General features: G+C 43.3%; 3 protein-coding genes across 3 annotated transcripts; 2 read left to right on the top strand and 1 right to left on the bottom strand.

The window, feature by feature from the left end:
• Positions 1-411: 411 nt before the first annotated feature.
• LOC108088855 (histidine-rich glycoprotein-like) lies at positions 412-1,137 on the bottom strand. The gene has a single exon (XM_017186830.1). It carries the CDS (start codon positions 1,102-1,104, stop codon positions 526-528), a length of 579 nt encoding a protein of 192 aa, XP_017042319.1. The 5' UTR covers positions 1,105-1,137; the 3' UTR covers positions 412-525.
• A 1,484-nt stretch (positions 1,138-2,621) lies between these two features.
• Positions 2,622-3,347, top strand: LOC108088854 (adult-specific cuticular protein ACP-20). The gene has a single exon (XM_017186829.1). The coding sequence runs from the start codon at positions 2,649-2,651 to the stop codon at positions 3,249-3,251; it is 603 nt and encodes a 200-aa protein (XP_017042318.1). The 5' UTR covers positions 2,622-2,648; the 3' UTR covers positions 3,252-3,347.
• Positions 3,348-4,659: 1,312 nt separating this feature from the next.
• Positions 4,660-10,589, top strand: LOC108088834. The gene is made up of 3 exons (XM_017186800.1): positions 4,660-4,671; positions 6,257-6,397; positions 9,468-10,589. Exons 1-3 carry the CDS (start codon positions 4,660-4,662, stop codon positions 10,587-10,589), a joined length of 1,275 nt encoding a protein of 424 aa, XP_017042289.1.
• The last annotated feature ends 5,106 nt before the right edge of the window (positions 10,590-15,695 follow it).

Genomic DNA, 15,695 nt, shown 5'->3' with positions numbered 1-15,695 from the left:
AAACTTTTTTTAATATGCGCAAATATTAGAGACAGAGCAGGTAGAGAACTTAGGAACAACAATAGTTAATAATTACAAAAACAAAAATGTATATTTTTTTCAACTGCAAACATTTATTAAAAAACGTTTAAAGTGTCATTCAACTCAAGTTATTTAAATAATATCGGACTGAATACCTTAAAGCAAATTGGGAAAAAATTTAAAATTCCATAATAAGTTGACATTTTATTTTGCCTTTCATTCTGATCGTTCTTGAACATTGGTTCCACGGGTGCACATTTTTGAGACTCTTTGTTTAAATAAGTTATAGAATCACCCATGCCTAAAACGTATCTTAAAACCATAATTATTTATTTTATATTCAACCATTTTATAAATAATAAACTTTTCAATTCCATATTTAATCGCATTTTATGCCTTTGCTTCGCTTTATTCACCTATAGCAATAGTTCGAATTTTGGTCTATTCTATTTAAAATAAATTAGATAGTCCGAATCGGTTGTACAATCAGTCGGGTCAGCTCCTTTACCACCACTTGCCGCCGATCTCCTGCTTCACTTCCGCGTAGCTGGTGGCATGACCATGTCCGTGTCCGTACTCCTGTCCGTGTCCATGTCCATGTCCGTGCTCGTAGTGATCGGCGTGTCCGACATGCTTGACGGTTGCCTGGAATCCGCTGTGGGCGTCGGAGGTGTACTCGACGATCCTGGTGCGTCCGTCGGCCTCCTTCATGGTGTAGCCCCCCTTGACCTTGTCGCCATCGCGGGTCTCCCACTGCTGCTTGATGTCCCCGGTCTTGGTGTCCTTCACCCCGTAGTCGAACTCGTACTTGGGGTGGTGCTTGGGCTCCTCGTGGTGGCTCCACTGGTGGTGGCTGTCGTGGGAGGCCACTGGCGCCCACTGCTGGTGGTGGTGGTCCTGGCTGGGAGCCCAGGAGTGCGCCTGGTGTTCCTGGTGGTGGTCCTGCCACTTCTTGGGAGCCTCGTGGTGTGTCTGGATGCTGTATCCCACGCCGTGTCCATGATCGTATCCTCCGTGAGGAATATAAGTGGCGGCAGCCACGCCCAGAAGAGCACAGCAGAGGATAGTTAGTTTCAGAGGCATTTCCGTTGGTTTCTAATCGACTTGCTTGGCCTAAATCGCAATTCAAACTGTAATAATTGGTAGACAAAGCCCAACGCTTTTATACTTCTGCGCATTCTGTGGATCGAAAAATTAAATTTTACCCTCGAGGCTAAATAGGCTAGAAAAAGTAAGAGCCCCAAAAAATAGGTACGAAAAATGCTTCGAATTTTTGGGCAAATTTTCATTTTTCCTCATTCGCGTTCAAAAACTCGCTCTGGCGATTGGCAAATGAAGTGTGGCTCACAACACTTAGCTCAGGCAGCTACAGCCCACATCAATAAACGGGGCGTGAACATCGCCCAACTCGAAAAAAAACGCAACGATGGTTGTTGCTATATTCGCCGTTTTTGTTGCTTAGAAATCAACCAGCAAGTGTGGCCCGCTTTCAAATTACTTAGCAATAGCCGCCTCGCCTCGCTGCGTTTCTTGAGTGTGCCCCTCTTCATCGCCGACTTCACCGCGAATGACCTTGAGACGGCGGACGATGGGTGGGGGGAGAGAGGGCCAAGCTGGGCGGACAGTCCAATTGGTCGGTATTTCTTCACAGGGGGTCTGCCGCGGGGCACCCAATGCTTCCGAATTGGTGTTAACTCGCTAAAGAGCCGTTAATGTTTTCTAAATATTTATAATTAACAGGTTAAAGGCTGAAAACGTGTATAATAGAAATTAGTTTTGGGCTTGGACAATCGATTCATTTTGAAACTTTACATAGTTTGCTACATTTGTATGATTATTAGATAACATGAAAAAGGCTTAAGAATTTATAACTTAAAAGTGATTTTAAAATAACTTACTTTATTATAGGTAAACCCTCTTGAAGTTTACCCTGTGTTTTCAATAAATGCAAGTTTAGTTGGAAAATGTGTATTTTTATTAAGAACCTTTACATTTTTAGTATTTGTATACACCGAAAGACGTTTCCCACACACCAGAGCATGAAATGGTATTGTCTTAATTCATAATGTAACTTTTTTAACTCAAAATTTCTTATCCTAATGTAAATGTAATGTTAGTGTTGCAGTAACCTTGGGGTCTTAGTTTTTGAGCTAAATCATTTCCTCATTTCCATATTACGCAAAATTGTTAGCCTCTAAAAGTTCGCGTTCTCGATCAAAATATTGATTGGGTAATTAAGACACAAATTCTTAGCCCAGTCTCGCCCTTCTTTTAAACCACAGTCCAAAACTATCGAAACGCTAGCGAACTTACAAAAAGCATTTGGTTCTGCTACAATTAATTATTTCCAAGGGAATCTAATTGTAACGGAGTTGGTTTAATAAAAATGTGCTCGATTTTCAATGGAGCTCAATGGCCAAAACAATAGTAAGCAAAGTAATGAATTAGCGAGGCAATTAACAAATCAGCTAGCACGAAAGGTGGTGAACGGAGTGGCCAAGAGAACGACCACCCGCGAGTTGATTGCCCCAGACTTTTCGAGAGCTATATAAAGTCATCGAGGGCCCCCTAAGAACCAGCAGACATCATCAAAGTTCCGATCGGAAGACATCGACTATCGTGGCCAAATGAAACCCTTCTGCGGAGGTCTGTTATTCGCCCTCTTGGTGGGCGGGAGCCTGGCTGCTCCCCACGGAGGACACGCCACCAGCTACAGCTCGCTAGTCAAGCACGAGGAGCCCGTCCACAAGAGCCTGGGCCACGGATACGACCACGACCTGATCAGTGTCTACGGGGGCAACTACGGACACGGCTACCCCAGCCTCGGCCTCGGCCACCCCGGCTACGGCTACGGGTACGAGAAGCACGAGCCCCACCACTACCCCAAGTACCACTTCGACTACGGGGTCAAGGACGCGCACACCGGGGACCACAAGAGCCAGTGGGAGACACGGGACGGGGACAAGGTCAAGGGCAGCTACTCCCTCAAGGAGTCGGACGGCACCACCCGGGTGGTGGAGTACACCGCCGACGATCACAACGGCTTCAACGCGGTGGTCAAGAAACTGGGCCACGCCGTCCACCCGCAGGTCTACCACAAGGGCTACGGCCACGGCGACGTCTACGGATCCGACTACGGCTACGGACACGATGTGGCGCACTACGGCGGCTACGGATACGGACACGGCGGACACGCCAGCAGCTACGTGAGCGTTAAGCAACTGCACTGATTCAAGGACCTCCGACAACGATTTGTAACCGATGATAGCCAGAACGATCTGAAAAAAAATACTTAACCAAACCATTTAACCAAGCAACAAAATGACCTGACTAAAGCAAGCTTTTTACACATGTAGTACTCTTAATATCTATTTTACTAAATACATAAGCATAACTGTTTACTATCTTAAAATACTGACTTTTTATTTTTGAATATTTGGGCGGGAGGAGAAACTCATATAAAACTTCATATTAACTCGATCCCTAACTTAAAGCTAGTTTTGGAATGTAATCAATGCAAGAGAAATTTATTTGTTCTAGCAAACAACTACATATATAGTGATTAAATGGTATTGGTTGGTAGTCTTGCAATAATTTTATTAATTTATTCATAGGTTATGGTCAAGAAGGTAAACAAGTTACGGCAAAGAAGTTTTCCTTCAATTGTTTCTGTTTAGTAGGTATTTATCTGTGAATATTTACTACTTTACTACTGATGAGGAAAGTTTAAAGATTGTGATAATCCAGGGGTAAGCCATACTACAAATAGAGATTCAAAATCACGAAATATACTGTTTTTCTCACCTTCAAATATGAGGCCCTGAGAAATTTTCCCAAGCCCCACAATTTATACTCCATAGCCTGCGGCGGTCTGCAGCACTTGATTTTAATACGGATTACCAGGATTAGCTGGCAAAGTGGAGACACGACACATTCGCAGAGCAAATCGCCATTAATTTATGTAAAGTCGAAACGTAATGCAGGCAGGTATAAATTTTATAATGCCATTAGACAGCTGCAGCGAAGCGTCGCCGACGACGACGACTTTTACTTGCCGCACGGCGGCGCCTGAAACCAAGAGTTGGGCTGCCCAAATCGGGGAGTTGGATGGTTATAGTTGCATGGTTATGGTTTCGGTTTCATAGTTTGGCGGTACGTACGGCTGCCAAACGGGTTCGAGAGCGGGGAGCTCTCCGCCCGACGAATAATTGTCAATTAGACCGAGCTTAGGAAGCGACAAAGCAGCTGCAATCTGCAATCTGCAATCTTCAATCTGCAGCGTGCAACGTGCGATTTGCAATGTGTTGCTCATCGCAGTTGGCTTCGTCTGGCGGGTTGGAAGTTGGAAGTTGGAAGTTGGGTATTGGACGTTGGAAGTGGAACCGGTGAAGCCGGAAAATCTTGTCGCCGGGAAAACGAAACGAATCGAAACCGAAGCTGCGCTTTGCCGGTCCTCGTCTTCATCTATAAATACTTTGGCAATGCCGCGCCAACGCTTTAATTACGTTTTTGTCCTTGACATTGAGACCACGGCAGCGAATCGGAGAGGATAGCCCCGCGAATTGTCAGCGTTTTCAAAACGCCAAGTGATTAGTGACGTGTTTTCCGCAAGTAGCTTAAGTCAGTTTTTAAAGCGACATGCGGTTCTATGTAAGTGTTGATCAAACAGACTATAAATGAACTCAGAAGTCCAGGTGCTCTTGACTAAGCCTCGTTTTTTGGCAATTGGAAATCGAGAGCGAAAGTTTAGAAATGCAAACTTTCACTTGAAGTGAAAGTCCGGCGAGTGATCACGAATGCAAATACACCTCCTGCACATTAGGCAATCAAAGCAAAAATAGTATTTCAGTAAAAGGATTTAATTGACTTTTTAAAATAAAACTAATACATTTTCTAAATGGCTGGTTTATAGTCAAGCTATATGTATATAGGGAGAACATTTATCAAAGTAAAAACCTAAAAAAAAAATAAAATAAAATTATTTTCTCAATATTGAAAACTTACAAAAGTATTTTAATAAAATGGAAAACTAAATTAACTTAAAGGTTTCAGTTTCCAATTTGTAGTATGCACTCAAAACCCATTCGGAATCTGTTAGACTTATCCTTGTGCCTAGTTTATAAAGATTAATTACTAAAAACACTTGTTTAATTATATATGTTGAGGTAATAATTTAGTTCTGATTGCTTTCAAGTTAAGTGTTGAATAAACATTTTAGCAAAGTTGTTTAGCACAAGCAGAGCATTTTACTTACTTCCTGAAAAAAACAATTCAGTTGTTCCTTATTTTGTCCAATATTACACAAACGACAAAAAACTGTAGTTAAGTTGATTTGTTGGTCTGCTGATCTGTGGATTACATTGGGATTCCTGATGGTTTGTTAATACGGACTTCACTGAGCTATGTCAGCTATGCCGAAACGGATTACGCCTCATTTGCAGAGCCGCATTTCAGCCGGCATTCCGTTCGTGCCGTTCTTGACAAATCCCGCGGGCAGCGATATTGAGTGGCCATCGTGGCCGTGCTAATTAAACCGACTCGCACCCAAAGCGAAGCCTCCCCAAAGCAGCGACACATGCCAATCGAGGCCTGGCCGATCTCGCAACTCGCAGCCGAAAACCGAAAATCGAAAATTGAAAATCGAAAATGTCCAAAAATGTTTTGCAATTTGCAAAGAAACAAATGCGAGGCGAATGCAATTGGGAAAATTGAATTGTACGAGTGCGAATGCGAATGCGAATGGGAGTGCGAGTGCGAGTGCCAGTGGCCGCCATCCTGCCAGACCCGTTTCCATCGCGAAATCGGGCTCAGTCGGGCTACTGGTCTTAAGCAAAGCCATCAATCTCCAAAAGTTTTCGCCGGACAGGCATTTGCTGTCATATGCTCGATACAAATGTGCCCGGTGTCTATCTGTCTGCCTAATTTTGGATCTCGGACGGCAAGGTGTATTTTGCCATTACCATTTGACAACTGTCACAACGCTGTATGACATGGTCTGGGATCGGTTTTCGGTTTTCGGTTTTCGGCCAATCTCCGAACACGCTCCTCCGTTCGTTGGCCAATTAATTTTTCGGCTTTTTGCTTTTTGCTCTCGTTTCCTTTTGGGCTCGCGTAATAATTTTGTAGGCAATTTATTAACTGTTTGGTATGTTTGCTTAACTCGTTTTATCGCTCCGTTTAATAAGCGCTCGACTGATAAAACGCATTCATATTCCGCTTAAATGCCTTTTTGCAGATAACGACCCATTTGCCGGCCATCCTGCTCGCTCTAATCTGCCTCGGGACACGCCCCCCGCCCACCGATGCGGTTCGGGGCGGGGCACCTGTTGTGGTCGCCGACGACGATGACGAAACCATGGAGTACGCCCCGCAATATGTAAGTGAGTCAGCCCCAAACAAAAAGGGGCCAAAGTGGTCCCATTGAGCAGCCAATTCGAGTGCATGCTAGGAATACTGCGTGGAGTTTAACAGGTACGGTGGGAAAAATCGGCAGAGAAAGGAAAGCAGCATTTTCATAAACACTGGTACATAATCCTATTCCAGCCATACAGTATACAATTTTTTTCTCACAAAAGAATACGAATAATAACTTAAGAGGATTTTTATAGAAGTTGTTATATTTTTAAATGAATAAAATTTTTAGCAGGAAACAATAAATAATTGTCATTCTATGCAAGCTATTCAATTTATCATCCCAACACATTGCCAACTTTTATTTCAGGGACTAAAACATTTTTAAATTGTAGTTTTTTTAGAATAAATATCCCAAAACCGTTGAGTTACAGTAAATAAATAACTATTTTGATTTATTAACTCCACAAGCTATTTTCTGTGAAGGATTTAGACAAAAATATTAGCAAGCGGACAGCTGTCCGAAGAACTGATCGTTAGGCCGCTTTAAAATCAAATAAATCATCTGACGGCTCACAATTAATTACGAATATGATCGATCTATCAGAAAGTAGAGCGGAACCAAGCTCCGATTAATACATCAAGGCAGTTTAAGTCGAAATCCCCTCGCGCACGCACTAAAACCGCGGCTAATCTTGCGATCGTGGAAAACGCATTTTCCGCCATTGAAAGTGAATGTTGTCGTGCGACTGCAGAATGTTCACCACCATAACCATCGATGGCTGTGCGGTTATAGCCTCCACCGCCGCCCACATAAATCAACTTGTTAACCCGACCTGACTTCCACTCCATTGTCTTTTTTGGGGGAAGCCAGGGGGTTAAGTGGTGGAAGCTGGCAGGTAGCCAAAATACGAAAATACGAAAATACGAAAATGCGAAATGCGAAAATGCGTTTTGCGTGCACACACGATCGGGGGCGCCATATTTGGCTCTATAGCGCAGCTTGTGGCTGCTGCACCTACGAGCCAAGTCAAGCGAAAGGTGGCCCGAAGGCGAGATTGAATTCTTTTCCTTTGTAACTGTTTTCGGCCTGGCGACAAGGTGCGTTTGCAAAAAATGTTAAAATGTTAAAATGCTAAAATGTTTTCCATGCTGTCTGTCTGTCGGACTGTCGGTCGCTGCGACGGGTAAACGCCTTTGGAACTGTCGCGTCTGTCAGAAATCGTATGATTCGAATCGGCGCTGTGTGCTCCCACGATCTGTCGGGCGATTTGTTGTCAAAATGTTGACAACGCCGCGTATGCGTAATTTGCATGTAATTGTGGAGCGGAGTGGAGTGATTGCGCATACGCCCAGTTAGTCAAATCATAAATTGGTCACCCATAAATTTATGAGCTAAAGTTCACACGCACCCACAAAGCCTCCGCGAAATTGGCCACCAGCCGCGGCCGCTGCCTCCAATGATCTCTTTGGGTGGCCACCACTGCACCACTGCACCACTGCTCCAATGCCCCAATGCGCCGCCTTATGCAACTCTTATTAAAACCTCCATATATCCAGGCGCTCAAATATATATTTATAACACACAGTGCGGCTTCACTAAGTGCAATCCAATTAGACTAGAACCAATATAAACAGAAAGTAGTGCAGCGTCAAAAATTCGATAAGTCAAACTTGAGATAACAACTTAATTAAAAAGAAATCAAAAGGATAATTGAATGCTATATGTAAAACATATTTTTTGTAATGAAAATTAAACTTTAAAATAGTACAAAAAAGTAAAGAAATGGTAGGAACAACTCAGAATTTTTTTAGTTTATTTAGTATTAGTATTATTTAGAATAGCATAGTAAATAGCTTGTATTAAAATTTTATAAATGGACAAAATAATGGTTATTTTACTTCTAAAAACAGTTTTAAATATTTGAAGTTGTACTGGTTATTTGAAATGCTTATGAAATTATAAATATGACAATAGAAAGTCAAATTCTTTTAAAAACCCGAATGTTGTTGTAATATCTTAAGTTTTAAAGCTTAACTAGGTTTGACTGTGGCTCACATAGAGGGACATGCGTGCGACGGCTGCCGCTCAGGTTACACTCGCTTGTAATCATTTGTTTTGTCCGGACAGCGACAGCGGAGCAGGGAGTTAAAATTGATAGGCAGCGAACAACTGCAGCAGCAGCAGCACCAGCGCCAGCAGAAACCGCCAGAAAAGTAACCAATAGTTAGCCACAGTGACTACTGCAAGACGGCCAAAAAATGAAAAGATTAAAACAGCCAGCGTTTGTGTGCGTAGCCATTTATGGACGTCTGCGCTTAATTGAAGCCAGCGCCAAGCATGCGAAAACTTTTGCAATTTGCCTTAGAAATACTGAAGGTGCCAAAAAAGAAGGGGAAAACGCACAAACACTCACATAAGACAAACGTGTCCAAGTGACACCGAATGCTCTACATTTTATATTAATTGAATTTATGTAAATTTTCAGTTGGTTTAGTGGCTGTTTTTATGGGGTTAATGCGTGGCGGTGAGGCTATAAATAACAATCTAGAATGTCGTTTAAGTTTAAATTACTGTCATTTGCATTTAACACAATTATTATCAAAAATGATAAGACTACATTTAAGGTAATTAAAAGACATTGCTATTTAAACGCAAAGATTCATAAACACCAAAGTAATTTGAACGAACTTTTTCTACCATTCTTGTTTGCCCTTCTAGGGTTAAGCCGTTCTTTTAATTAATAGTTAAATTTCGCCCAAACTCATTGTCGGCTGCAGATCAAACGAAAACCCAATCCCCCAAGAGCTGAAAAAACCCAACCCAAAGGCCTCCTCCAATGGCTGTCAAACTGTGCACAGCGCGCGTTTTGCCTTGACACAAAAAGGTTGCATTTGTTTCATTTTTTATTTGGCATTTTTTTTTGTTGGTCGTCATGAAAACATATAAAAATTCTACAGACGTTGACATAGCCATTGGGGTTTCGAAAAGTGTGTGTACGAATTTTGGGTGCGGTTGGCGCCGCAAGAACCGCACGCGGTTTCGCAGCGTTTTAAAACGCACTAAATCAAATTTACCAAATTGGTCGTTTCAGGAGCATCCGGGCTATGCCTTCAGTTACGGGGTCAAGGACCTGCACACCGGCGACGTGAAGTCCCAGTGGGAGAGCCGCGACGGCGATGGAGTCAAGGGTCACTACAGCATCTTGGAACCGGATGGCTCCATTCGAACGGTCCACTACACGGCGGATGCCAAGAAGGGATTCAACGCGATCGTCAAGACTGTGGGGGCCAACTCGCATCCAATCACAGAGACGCCGGAGAGCGGTAACCAGGTCAACGACGACACCTCGCAGTCGAAGATCAATCACTACAGCAAGGACCAGGAGCACATTGTCCTCAGTTCGGACATCAAGCCGCTGAAGAAACCCATTGAGGACTTGACGCACTCGCATCCGAAGATCCCCAGTTTGATTGAGATCAAGCCGCACGCCAGGATCAAGCAGGTGCCCATGGACATGGATCCGGGCATTAGGGACCGTTTGCAGCAGGCCAGGGACACCTACTACAAGCAGATAGCAGCTGCCCATAAATTGGAGGATTTCTCGCAGAAGCTGCAACCCACCTACGCGGTGCAAGAAGGCGATTGGAAGGCGGTGATAGTAAATGAACCCAAGGAGTATCGACCTCAGTATACCACAGGCTCCCCCGCACACTCCCACCACTCCTACTACGACCACTTTAGGCCCAAGGAGCTGCCCCACAACTACCTACACAAGCCCTCCATTCAACAGCAGTCCCTTCACACGAGCTTCTCGCCCTCGAAGCCCAGGGTGAGCATCCCCGAGGGCCTCTCCAACCACATCCACCAGAAGAAGGTGGTCCACACCACGCCCGGGCTGAAGCACTACAAGTACAAGGGGGTGTCCAAGTCCTACTCCCGACCCGACTACTCCAGCTACTTCCACCGCAAGCCCAAGAAGCTGCGTCCCCTGTTCCCCAAGCAAAAGCCACGCGTCCACAGACCCGAGAAGTCGGGTCCTGTCCTCTTCCCCAAGATCCTGGAGGACGACTTCGAGGACTTCGAGGAGGACGAGCAGGGAGCGGCGTCGGCCACTCTGGTGCAGAACATGGTGCGCCAGGACAAGAAGCACATGGTTCCCATGTACGCCGGTGGTCACGGCTTTGAAAGCTATCGCACCTTGGAAGGAGTGTAAAGATAAGCGTTTCTCTCTCTCAGTGTTCCCTTCTTTATTTATTTTGTTCGTTCTTTGAGTAATTTATTTCTCTAGTTGTGTAATTTATAGTTACTGTTTGTCGAATAAATGAATTTGCCCCAAATAAGAGTTTTAATTTAATGTTGAGTAAACAGGATCAGTTAGAATGTGACTTGCAATTTTAGTAATTAGCAAAACTATTTTCTTTTACTGCCTTATAATAATTCATATTTATTATTTTTTGCAATTAATAATCTCAAAGGCTTATTTAAAATGTATTCTCAAAGGAGTTACAATTTTACAGTGGATAGTTTGATATGATATTTTTCTCAGATATTTGCATTCAGTGGTTAGCACATTTATTAAACACTCCCTGACATCCTGAGTAATGATCAGCTCAATGCACACTCTTGCGGAATCAAATTCCCAGCTACAATTGCCAGCGGTTTTAGACCATAAATCATAGAACTCGAGCCGAGAGACAAACAATAAGCCAGAAAATTCGTGGGTTGACAGGAAATTGCTAACAAGCTTCGAAAGATCGCCGACTTCTGATCCCTCTCGCAGTGCCCAACCTCCAATTGAGTTAGTGATTATTCCGTGCAATGGCAAAAGCAGCGGCAACGCCATCCAACAACGAAAGCGACAACCATAAATTAACACTAGTTCGCATTAATTATTTCAAGCCGACAACGCAACTTCGAAAACGCCCCAAAAATGCAGACTTGTTAGGTGAAAGATATGAATACTCTACGGGATTTGAAGTTTCGACATTATAAACTATAAATTCCCAATTGCAATGCAGTAACAAGAATGAAACAAGAAACTAAGAAAGCAGACTTACTAGTAAACACTAACGATAACTATTTTCTTAGGCGTTAAATCACAGTCAAAAGAGGGCTTTACCAACCACTAACCTGAATTATTTCTGCGAGCAATAAAAGTGCGACCACCCCTCGCAAGAGTATGCCTGAAAAACGCGTGCGATTTGACAGCAAATTATGCGAGTGCAATGCAGGGGCCATGCAAGCACTTCTGAGAATTGTCTCTCACATTTGTTTGGACCGCTAATTGCTTTTGGCCAGCGTTCTCTGTGCGGGGAGGGATGCCCTCCTTAAAAGGTGTGCGTGTCAGTGGGGCAGCTTTTCCAGCGGCGACTCCGGCGAGCCCCAAACCGGATCTAAGTCTCAAGAGTCTCGGGTACGAGAAATATGAACGCAGAGCTGCTGACTCATAGCCCCTGACTACGTTCAATGTCGTCGGACGGAGGCGGCGCCTAATCTAGAAAATTGTAAATTATTTAATTGGGAGCGCTGCAAAACGCCTCTGCACTCGTAAACCGAAATCCGACAATCTGTTGCACTCGGGCGATTTGCTGGCATTCTCACGCGGCTGAAAACGCGCTAAGTGATCTGCAGCGATCTCCGTTTATGAGCATCGCTTTTTATTGCCATCACTTTGGATCCGACGCTGGATCCAAACTGGTTCGCCTAGAATCGCAATGTGGGAGCAATTTGCATAGAGGCAATCAATTTTCTCCGACCGCCCTCTTCACTTCGATCTGCCAGTTGACACTTTGGTTCCTGGTCGCAGGTCGATACTTCAATTTATGCACAGAATTCGCAAGAAAATCCAAGTCAATGCCATACGCAGCGTTTTGCGGTGACAATTCAAAAAGTGCGAGTGCAAACTGACATTCGCAATCGAATTTGAAATCGAAATCAAAATCGCACCCGTAATTAGAATACTCGATCTGCGGTCGAACTAGTTATGCATCAGATTAACTAAATTGGATTAGCATTCGCTGGTGGGAGAGCCAGTGCAGCAGAGTGTCTATAATGGAAACCGAATGCCTAATCTGTGTTAATTATGACAAATGTTTATGACACTCGCGCCATAGAATGTCGCTGCAAAGGAGGTTGACTCAGGAGTTGTGTACAGAACTGCGTTCCAACCTTTATAATAAACATATGGTTTAAATAAATAAACTGCCCCTGGCGATATGCTTCATATAGCAAGTTGTTTACAACAAGTCGTTCACAATTATATCCGGCTTATCGCCTTGGAATCTACTCAATTGAACAACAAAAACAGCTGCTTCATGTACAGCTTTTGTCAAAATATTTGAATTATAAAAAAATAATTATTATTTCTTTTAAAATACGACATTATTTATTTTTATCAGGTTAGTTTAAAATTAATCTGTTTTAATAGCAATCCATTTAAAGCATTATTTTTATCGTTTCGACCATTGTATCTGCTATTTTAATTGTATGTATTCGCGAGAAACAAAATACTTAATTTAAATAAAAAGAACATAATTCTTTCTTAGTCTTGGAACAACAGTAGCCAGTACATATACTTTGGTGAAGTTTATTAGTTTCTTTAGAAATCAGAGAAGGTAACAAACTAGTATATTAACATCTGAGGATACAATTATCCTATAGAATAAAGTAACTCAAATCTATTATGCAACTGATATGTTTTCCTTTTTTTGTTTATATGCAAGCCGCCAGATTAGTCAAATATTCAATCGGGACTAACTCCCGACAGACCCAATTAATAATCGCGTCGACTGCCATCGATTAAACGCACCTTCTGACCGCATTTAATTAGCTGTCCGCCGCGGCTGAAGTCTGCCACTCGGTGGCACTGGCAGCCATCAAGCTGCCATCGCTGCCACATTGTCCCTGACTCGCGAATGACACCGCATGCCGGCCAAATCAATTAAAAACACCCAGCTGGAAAAAAGGCAAGACAAACTTCTGGCCAGACGATTACCGATGTGAAATCTAGGCGAAGTTTTGCCGAAATAAAAGCAACCATAAATGGCCGGCTGGAAAATTGATTGAGCAGCACACGCGTTGACATTTCAATTAGAAGCCCAGACCGGGCCAAAAGAAAAATCGAAGCAAAAGGAAAACCCAGACACGCAATCGTGCAAAAGAATGCCGATCCAGATCGAGAGCCGCTGGCAGCAGATAAACCTTGCGGACCAATTAAGCTTCAGCGATTGGGTGTTGCGTGATGCGATTGTTATCGGAAAAGCCAGGAGAAGAGTTAAGTCCGAAAATGTTCCCGACTTTTCCTGCTATTTTCCCGACTGCGAATGCAACTGCGACTGGGACTGCTGCTGTTAATTGAACATGAAACATGTTTCGGGCTGTCGTACAGCTTTTTTCTTCATTTTGGGCTTTTCGCGAACGGTTTTCGCAATTTGATTGAATTTTAATTTTTCAACATTTGCAAACGCGAGCCGAAAAGTCAGCTGCGCGAATTTTAACCTACTTCAGGCTGATCGCTGGACGAGTTTAGTTCGCCTCGCCACGCATTTGTCACACACACGCACAGATCGCTCTGGTTGCGTAAGTTTGGCGAAACGATCTGCGGGCTTTGGAGAGCCAGCTATATAGCCGTAGCTATAGCTTCCACTTCAGCATCAGCATCAGCGTCAGCTTCAAATACAGATACAGATACAGATACAGATACAAATACAGCTACATCTACAGCTGGCCATGGCTGGCTCACGACCATGCCTACTTAGCATCATGACGAAATCGAATCTCGACCCTCCCCCTTTCGCTTCGGGCTTTTAATTGAAAAATCTTGATTTTCGCCACAGCCGGATCATTTACATTCAACTTGTAGCGCGGGCGATCCTGCATCTAGATGGCTTGCCGCCTGCGTTGACCAGGTCGCTGCGTAAACATTTCAAAATTTGCCAAACATATTTATAATATCGCTGATTTTATGTTTCGGAAAATCTAGCCCGAAAATTCTACAAGCCCAGAAAATATCGCGAACCAGTTAAGTTAGTGCTAGAGTGCAAGTATTGCGTGTGTTTTTGAGAAAGGCCGACGGGCTTGGCACTTTGGCTGTGTGAGCGCACAACGTGGCGTATGCGTGATGCCAGCGGGGCGGTCGCAAAAGCGGCAGGATTAGCCGCTGCCGCCGCTTCGGAGCTCAAAATTATGACTTAAGGTAGCGCAATGGTCTGGGTTTATGAGTGGAAATGCATTTTCCGCACCTTGTGGGAAATTGCTGCCAAGCTGTTCGTGGGCGACGTCTGGATTTAGCCAAAAGGCAAAATGGTTCAGTAACCGAGGCGTTCATTGCACAGTTTTAATTTATTTCTTATTAAATGTATCATAGAAGCAAAATATTAATCAATAATTATGAAAATACTGAATAAATTGTTTTTCCTTTCTAACTTTATTCTTTGAAATAATTTAAGCTTCTCATACATAAAGCATTTGCCTCTTTCATTTCTTATATCTTGCAAGATTCAATTACTTTTTAATGACGCAATCTATTACTTAATATTGATAATATGTGTTACATTTGTAATAAACTTTGGAATTAATTTAAATTGAAACCGAATAGCAACCAAATATTGATTGCCGCCTGACCCCAAATTCTTTGCCATGTTTCTTCGAATCGCTTGTCAGTCCGCCGATTTATCAGACATGTTAACGCACTGGGTTGGCCAATTTCTCGGCGCATGGTACACCCACCCTCGCACAGAGGGTGACACTCGATGCATGGTGACCTTAATTGCCGACAAGTCAACACTTTGCCATATCTCCCGGCTATTCTATTAGTTATACATTGTATCGTATTATGATGTGGCAATGCGCCTTTTAGCCAACTAATGCACAATCAAGGCCCAAGGCACATAACACGCATGATTGCTCACACACACAGGCAGACAAAATTTATTGATAGCAAAATTAATACCACAATTCTTGTTTTATTTTCTACATACATTGGTGCCTGTTTTTTCTTGATCTTTTTTTATGAATTTTTTCGGCTTGGGGGCCTAGCAAATTGCGTATGCATTTATTTTTCCAGAGCTACACGCAATGGCCGCGATTAAAATCTAAATCAAATTAAGTCGCTTTAAAAGCATACGGGTATGCAAAAAAATAGCTCAAAAAAATCCAAATAAAACTGAGGCAAAAAGCGACTTGGCCAACAATGCACCACGCGCATTTTGTGATCGGTTCATATTTGAGCCGAGGCGTTCGCAACTATGATCTAATAAAACGTTGCCAACTGAGCCTCTGAGCGAAGGTGGGGCCCAACAATTGGCCGGGCAGGTTGCAG

This window comes from Drosophila ficusphila, unplaced genomic scaffold (genome assembly GCF_018152265.1).
Source record: "Drosophila ficusphila isolate 14025-0441.05 unplaced genomic scaffold, ASM1815226v1 contig_106, whole genome shotgun sequence".
NCBI lineage: Eukaryota > Metazoa > Arthropoda > Insecta > Diptera > Drosophilidae > Drosophila > Drosophila ficusphila.
Note: the sequence above shows the minus strand (reverse complement) of the source record. Positions and strands in the feature narration are given on the sequence as shown.

Excerpts from the sequence above, each read along its gene's own strand:
- LOC108088834 (XM_017186800.1), top strand. Across the intron at positions 6,398-9,467 it reads TGGAGTACGCCCCGCAATAT|GAGCATCCGGGCTATGCCTT; the intron begins GTAAGTGAGTCA and ends TGGTCGTTTCAG.
- LOC108088854 (XM_017186829.1), top strand. The coding sequence starts at position 2,649 with ATGAAACCCTTCTGCGGAGGTCTGTTATTCGCCCTCTTGGTGGGCGGG.
- LOC108088855 (XM_017186830.1), bottom strand. The coding sequence starts at position 1,104 with ATGCCTCTGAAACTAACTATCCTCTGCTGTGCTCTTCTGGGCGTGGCT.